This window comes from Crocodylus porosus, unplaced genomic scaffold (assembly GCF_001723895.1).
Source record: "Crocodylus porosus isolate Cpor-Errol unplaced genomic scaffold, CroPor_comp1, whole genome shotgun sequence".
In the NCBI taxonomy this organism is placed as follows: Eukaryota; Metazoa; Chordata; order Crocodylia; family Crocodylidae; genus Crocodylus; species Crocodylus porosus.
This window is the reverse complement of record NW_017728948.1, coordinates 63,070,082-63,078,032: the sequence shown is the minus strand read 5'-3', so window position 1 is coordinate 63,078,032 and position 7,951 is coordinate 63,070,082. Positions and strand designations below refer to the sequence as shown.

General features: G+C 45.1%; 1 protein-coding gene across 2 annotated transcripts in view; it reads left to right on the top strand.

The window, feature by feature from the left end:
* Positions 1-5,650, top strand: part of FAM149A (family with sequence similarity 149 member A) — a 37,797-nt gene extending 32,147 nt beyond the window's left edge. For both annotated transcript variants that reach the window (XM_019553253.1, XM_019553252.1), the window contains exon 14: positions 4,239-5,650. In XM_019553253.1, the coding sequence (XP_019408798.1) occupies positions 4,239-4,312 (74 nt within the window). In that variant the 3' untranslated portion in view covers positions 4,313-5,650. The remainder of the gene's footprint in view (positions 1-4,238) is intronic.
* The last annotated feature ends 2,301 nt before the right edge of the window (positions 5,651-7,951 follow it).

Sequence of the window (7,951 nt, the reverse complement as noted above, 5' to 3'; positions counted from 1 at the left end):
TTTAGCAGGGGTCCAATGTTGCCCTTGCTTTTTCTCCAGCTCCCCACATATCTAAAAAAGGACTTTTTATTTTCCTTGATATTTGTAGCTAGCTGGAGTTCCATCACAGCCTTGGCTTTCCTGATTTGCTCTCTGCAAATCCAGACTAAAGCAGACTATTCCTCCTTAGTGGCAGTTCCAGTCCTCCATCCTTTGTAGGTCTTCCTTTTAAGACTCAGGAGGTCTGCCAGTTCCCTGGAGAGCCAAGAGGGCTGCCATTCCTCCGAGACAGGATGGACTTTGCTTGCGCATCCAGGATTGCTCCCTTGAGGAGCAACCACTCATCCTGATCTCCCCTCTCCATTGGGATATGGCCTTTTAGGGCCTCTTTGACAAGCCTCCTTAGCTTGTCAAAGTCAGTTTTCCTGGAGTTGAGGACTTCTGTATTACTGACCGATTTGCCAGCTTTATGGCAGATGGTGAAGGTGATCAGTTCATGATAACTGTCACCCAGCTTCCCTTCGATTGTTAGGTTGCCCTGATTGCCAGTATGAGGTTGAGCAGCGCTTTACCTCTTGTCGGCCCGTAGACTTCCTGAATCAGATAGAGGTCATCCACACATGAGAGAAAGCTTTGCGACCGCTCGGATTTGGCCAAGCACTCCTCCCACAAGATGCCTGGGTAGTTAGTCTCCCATGACAACCATACACCGGGATTGTGTGGCCTCAGCCAATTCCCTGGTGAGCTCTTGGTCGAGGTCTTGACTCTGGGTGGGGGGTCTTCCTTTCAGCAGACTCTTCCTCCATTTGGGGCAGTCCTGGGTGATAGTCTCCCACAAATTGATGTTGATGTTGCATTTTTTCAAGTTGGCTGTGAGGACATCCTTGAAGCACTTCTCCTGCCCTCCTCTTGAATGTATACCTTAACTGGACTGGGAGAATAAAAGTTTCATTTGCTTCAGGAGTCTGGAGTCAGACATCTGGATGATGTGACCAGCACAGCAAGGTTGATGCTGCATGATCATTGCCTTGTTGCTTGTAGTGTTTGCTTGCAAGAGGACTCTAACATTGATGCGTCTTCCTTCCCACCGGACTCAAAGGATCTTCTGCAGGCAGCATTGATGTTACTTCTCCAGTGGCTCCAGTTGTCTCCTGTACGTTGTCCATGCCTCAGCTTTATACAGTAAGATGGGGACTGCGACTGCTTGATATGCCATGAACTTGTTTTCAGATCTGATGTCACAATTCACAGGTTCTCAGAAGTTTAGGGCTGGAAGGGACCTTGAGAGATCATCAGGTCCAGCTCCCCTGCTCTAGGCAGGAAAGACTGCTGGGGTCAAATAATCCCAGCAAGGTATGCATCCAGTCTCCTTTTGAAGATCTCCAGGTTAGGTGCCTGCACCACCCCCACTGGGAGTCTATTCCAGAGTCTGGTCACATGAACCGTAAAAAAGTTTTTCCTTATACGCAGTCTGAATCCTCCTTCTAGGAATTTATGACTGTTGCTCCTGGTTTTCCCCAGGGTGCTTTGGTAAATAGTTATTTGCCTAGCCCCTGATGCTCTCCCCGATACATTTGTAAGCAGCCACCAAATCCCCCTGAAATCTTCTCTGTTTTAGGCTGAACAGTCCCATATCTGTCAGTCTGTCCTCGTATGACTTGCTCTTCTGGCCTGTCCTCTTACGAGTGGCTTTCTTTGGACTCTCTCAAGCTTTTCCAGATCCTTCTTGAAGTGTGGCACCCAGAACTGGATGCAGTACTCCAGCTGTGGCCTCACCAGTGCTGCGTAGAGTGGGAGAACAACTTTTTAGTTTTGCTTGAGGTGCATCGGTTGATGCATGCCAGCTTATTGTTTGCTCTGCTAACTGTAGCATCACTGGTGGCTCATATTCATTTTGTAGTCAATTATGACCCCCAGGTCCCTTTTGGGTGTGGTGCTAGCTAGTGTAGCACCACTGAGCCTGTAAGTTTGTTGCAGATTATTCCTCCCTAGATGAAACACTTTACACTTCTCAGTGTTGAATAGCATCTGGTTCTGGTCCACTCATCTAACTAATCTGTCTAGGTCTGCCTGGATCATCAGCCTACCCTGAGGTGGTCAGTCTTTGAACCCCTCCTTTTTTCAGGCATTTAAAGGCTGCACTTGCACATTTGAGGTGATGTTGAATTTCTTTGTTGATGTCAGCCTTCTGTGAGAGGTGGCTTCTGAGGTACAGGAAATACTCAGTGTTCTTCAGAGTCTCACCATGAATCTGAATAACTGGAGCGGGGGATTACTTACTAAGAGCTTGTTGATGGAGGGCCTTAGTCTTGTAAATATGAAGCATTAGTCCCATTTTCTTGTATGCCTTGGTGTGACAGGGGGCAGTTCAGGGCTAGGTTTCATGGTTGGTCCGCCCACCTGTCCAGGGGCAGTCTGCCCTGTCTTGTCTGCCAAGACTTGTTGTAATAACCTTGATGTAAAATGTGGGAGGCCCATTTAATGCCCCGATGCCTAGGGCATTACACACAGCTCTGACTTTCCCTATACTGTGTCCCATGCCTCACAGATGGCATCCAGAGTTCTTCTTCTCTGATCCACACTTAGCCTGAAAACATTTGAGGGCTTACTGGGGTCTCTGTCTTTGCTTCACCCAAAACTTGGTCTCACCACATCTGAGAGCTTACTGGGGTCCAGCTCCTCTGCCCTCTCACTGGGGCAACAACTTACACCCTCTCACTGGGGCTCACTCCCTGAACTACTTGTGGGGCTGGCCTATATGCAGACCTTTAGGTTCACTCTTGCAGCCCTACTCAGCATGCCCCAGTGGTGCAGCCCCTTTCAGGTTGCCCCTTACAACTCTACTTTGCACCAGCTCTGTGCAGCCCTTCAGGCTACCCTTGTGGCTCAACTCTACGTGGTCTGTTCTCTCACTGCATCCCCTCACTGAGGGTCAACACTTTGTCACCTTGCAGGGGCCACTCTTCCATCCCCTCACTGGGCCTTTAGGGTCTTATACCCCATAGATTCAGGTGTCCAAAGATGTGCTTGTCCTCACTGCCTGGCCCTACTCTGGGTTACCCACCAAGTTGTGGGGGTTGGGGCTATGAGGTACCTCATACTCGCCTTTCACTAGGGAGGAATCTGGTGTGGCATTTCCTGGGGACAGCCCCGCCACACCATCCTACCCTAGCAGGGTGTAGTTTTCGGTCATTCCCCAGGACCAGGATCCTCCAGCCATCCCCATAGCTCTTGCCCTTACCTGCAAGATGCTTCATGAGCAGCAGCTCAGCCAGGCAATGTTCTTCCCTGGCTGCTTGCAGTAAACTGCTGGCTCAGCCCTGAGACGTTGGGTTAAAATGGAGGCTGCTCACCCCCTTCCTCCTGTCCCAGGTTCCTCTTGTGGTCATCAGGGCAGGCCCACACCTGCCAGTTGGCCTGCTGCCTGTGCTGGCCCTTTAAAGTGGCAGGCACCAAAGGTGCTCTGCCACACTTGGTAAAGATGTTGCTGATTGCCTGAAGGTCTGTTTCTGAATGCGCACACACTACAGCATCATTGGCATACTGGAACTCAGTGATTGAGGTTGGGTGGTCTTGATTTTGACTCGGAGTCAGCTGAGATTAAACAGGTTATCACCCATTTGATAGTTTAGCTCCACTCTGATTGGGAGCTTGTTGATGGTCAGGTGTAGCATCTCAGTAAGGAATATAGAGAAGACTGTTGAAGCAGTGATGCAGCCTTGCTTAACTTCCTTCGTAACCTCAGAGGGGTCTGTGATAGGTTACTGAGAACCACCACTCACATACTGTTATGGAGCAGGCAAAGTATGGTGATGAATTTCAGTGGGTATCCCTACTTCGAAAGGATCCTCTGCAGCACTTTTTGGTTACTAGAGTTGAAGGCTTTTGTGAGTTCAAAAAAGGCCATGTAGAGAGGCTTATGTTGTTCCTGACATTTTTTGTCCAGCTGGTGAGCAGTGAAGGTCATGTCAGTTGTGGCTTTTTCTAAAACCAGCCTGTAAAAAGAACCCAAATAATTAGTTAGTATTAACTCCCTGGATGTCAGGCAGAAGGCAGGGTAGAGTGGCACCTTATCAACTAGGTAGTTCAGAGTCAAGAGCTTTCATTAAGTAACAGCTAATTCCAACAGGTGCCATCTGAGGTTAGCATCTGACAAGCTCATGCCTTTCTGAACTACTTAGTCTATAAAGTGTCACTTCCCTGTCTTTAATCCAAATATTGTTCTAGTGTAACTTTCAATGCCTATTTTCTGTTTTCAGGCACACAACGTTACTCCAGATCCTTTCAAAGGAATCCATCTACATCTAGGAAGAGATTTCAAGTTGCTTCTTAATATATTTTAAGAAGAAACAGAAAACACATTGCACTGAATGGACAACTATTATGCTCAGCAATATTAGACATCATGAGGGATGAAGAAAGTATTATAGCATTCTGTGTGCTGCTTACCATTCCAGTCTGTGGTGTACATGTATGTTTGCAGGTAGCTTGGATGGAGAAGCTGGATGTAGTTGAGAGAAAAAGAAAAGTAAATCAAGTGATTAAATGTGGACTTCAGGATTTCCTTTTGTAGGAAATAAGATGCTGCTACTGCTTCTCCTACTTGTCCATGTCTCCACTGTTTTGAGATTTTCATCTGGTAAATTTCTTTAGTTCCTTAATCTAATGGAAGCAAGTAACAAGCCCTTGAAATTATATTCATGTTACCCAGCCTCCTGTTTCATAGACTTTCTGAGCTGTCAGACACTGATTGTATACAAAGTTCATATGTTTTTAAATAGAAGCTTTTTATTACCCTATTGTGTCCTTTCTCTCTCATCTTTGTTATTCAGGTTGCTGTTCTGTAAATTTTTCTGTCCTTGGCTTGTTTTCCCTTTTAAAACTAGGTCTGTATTCATTTGAACAGTGATTAGAGAGCTGGACTTCATTTATAACTAGCTATTAAGCTGTCCTCTACTTTAGGTGCTGTAGAACAACTGAGATAGAATTGTTCTTGGAAAACAATGACTGCCCAGCCAGGTGAATGTATTCCATAAATCCCGAATTACTTGATATTCTTGCTGACATGCCAATAAGACAGTTCTAACTTTCTCAACTTGTACATTCTTGGAGGTATTTCAATGTCACATACTCCAATAAAACCTAATCAAATTTCTTGTATCTAATCTTAAACATGATTTACTTAACATTAAAGTGTTTACTTAATGAATTGGTGCATCATTAGTATTCCTGGCATGTGTGTAGACCCGTAAAAAAGAAGAGAACTAACTTTAATTTTATTAAAGGTACTACATAGTAAGGTCATTGGCATTATACATACAAAAATAAATAGGAGCCCCTTCCTTGAAATAGTTATAATCTAAATAGATGAGATATACACAGGTTTGGAGGGGAAACAAGGAAAAAGAAGTATAATGACTTGCCCAAATCATAGAGGACCAGTGGAACAGTTTAGAATAAAAACCAGGCCTCCTATATCTCATTAGAGTCTTCTGGTCATTGACTTACATTGCTTTTTATTTCTCTATGAATTATATTTATATCATGTGTCATTAGTAAGCCAAGACAAGGAAGATACAGTATTTTTATTTGCACAGTTTTCAAAGTTTGGATTAAATACAGCTACCTGCTACATGTCTGTTTCTTTAAGTGAAAAAGAATTTTATTTTGATAATTTTTTGTTTGGATTTTCTGCTTAAGCTCTCCATGGGTGTGATGGGGACTTTTTTGGTTCCCCTTCCCCACCCTTCTTGTTTGGAATTTTTGTGTTTTGAGAAAATGAAACGTACGCTTTTACTTACCTATATCAAACAGGTGGTTTAAGGTATAATGTCTGTGAAGTTCTTAAGGATACTCGGGCATATAAACAGGGTTTTTCCCCCTCAATCAGCATAGGGCAAAAGCCCTTCTTCTTGCATTTGCATACAAGGAAACTCATTAAATACATCATCTATCATTACACTTTTGCAAAAAGCAGTATGTGCTCAACAATGGAAATCAACCATGAAACTGATTAAATGCAGTCAACACTGAACATGGCCATAAAACACCATGACCCATATTTGGCAAAAATACGGATAGGAACCTCCTTTTTTTTTTCAATCCAAAACAACTAAAACTACATTAAGACAAAACTTGACAATCTCCACCTACAACAAAAGCTTGTTCTTATTACGCCTCTTTCCACTATTAACACTAACCTCTCCCAAAACTCCCCAGCCCAGGACAGAGTAATAACTTTCACTTCATCCCTTTGTCCTTTTGGAAGAAACACTGCCATTCTTCGTTCCTCTATCTCTTCTCTGCCTTCTCCTTTCCTCTCGTCTGCATTTTTATCCACAGTATTTCAGTTAATATACTGCCAACTCCAAACAATTTCTTGTAGTGAAAGCCAGTCACTTGACCAACAGTAGATTTCTCATCTTGCATATCACTGCTGTCACACAAAGGAGTATGATTCTCAATCTCTGTCTCTCCAGTCCTTTGGGCCTTAACCCATACATCACCATTTCCTATGTTAAATCACAGTTCATACTGATCACTCTCAAAAATCAGCATACCCCCTTCCATAACACTTGCACAAAAGGGCAGTGCCAAAATACATGCAGTATAGATTCTTCAGTCCCATATCCCTATCCAGCATGCTGCTGATCTTACCAAAACTCATTTATGCTGAAAGTCCCTCATGGGAAGAATATTTCATATCATCTTCTATATGATATTTATATGTTCTTTCAATTTGTCACTTCTTTCCGCACACTTGCCATCTTTGAATAGTGGGCCAGTGGCTGCCATACTTATGGCTTTTTCCAGTCTTCCCATACATGTCCCATCTTCTTAATGTGCTTCCTGCCAGGTACCAGCAGAAACATGCAGTCTTTTCCACCCCCTCCGTTGTCTCTTTACAGAGCATACTTTTAAAGTAAGTATACACAAAACTTCCAAATATGGTACTCCCTGGCCTCCTAAGTCCCTGGCTTTATATAGCTTTGTCCTGGCTACCCTTTCTCTCTTACTCCCCACTGCCCCACAAAAATGCATATCTGCCTCTGTACCCTCTTTATCTGTTGCCATGATGGTGATTACATGCAAAGGATGATAGTCAAGAGTACTGATTTCATGGCAGCCACTTTATCCTTGAAAGATAATGTTCTACCATGCCACAATCCCAAGATCTGCCTTACCCTTATCTCTTAAATTCTCCCATGACTTTGTTCCTTTCTCTTTGGTGCCCATTGGGATTCCCAAGATCTTAAATACACCTTCTACCACGATAGCCTGAACTTGTGCAAATTCCCCCAATTCCCCACACCCATCAATGTACTTTTCATCTTATTTAATTTCACCCGACACTTTGCCATAGTCCCCAGTACGTTTCAGTATCCTCTTGTGGTGGCTGGGGTCGCTCCCAGGGTTGGGAAGCACTGGGAACAGACCCTGACGCTCCCAAAGGGAGACCCAAGGACCCAGGTGCCACAAGGAATGTACCTGGGAGGAAGACAGAGTCAGGGCTGAAGCTGCATGAGTTGGTGCTACAGTGGCTTTTCAAGTGGCTGTCAATCAGACTGGGCAGTGGCCAGCTGATGACGTCAGCTGTGACTGTAGTCACAGGCGATTTAAAAACCCTGGCGGAAGCCGGGTGCCGAGGGGAAGGCAGGAAGCAAGGTACTGAGCTCCCTGGGGTGTCACCTGGCAGCACGGCTTTCTCCGTGCCATCCCGGTGATGCTGTCCCACCAAGGGGGAGCAGGAGTGTTGTAAGGGAGCTAGGTAGGACTACCCAACACTGAGCTCCCTGGTAAGGGGTGTGGGGCGGGGCTGGGCACTGCCTGGGGGCCCTAGAAGGGCACAGCTATCTTTAAGCCTGTCGAGGGCACAGTAGGTCCAAGCCCAGCACAGGGCCAAAGCAGGGCCAAGGATTAGAGGCTAGTGACAGACTGCAACTACAAGCCTGCAGCGCATACTGTGGCTGAT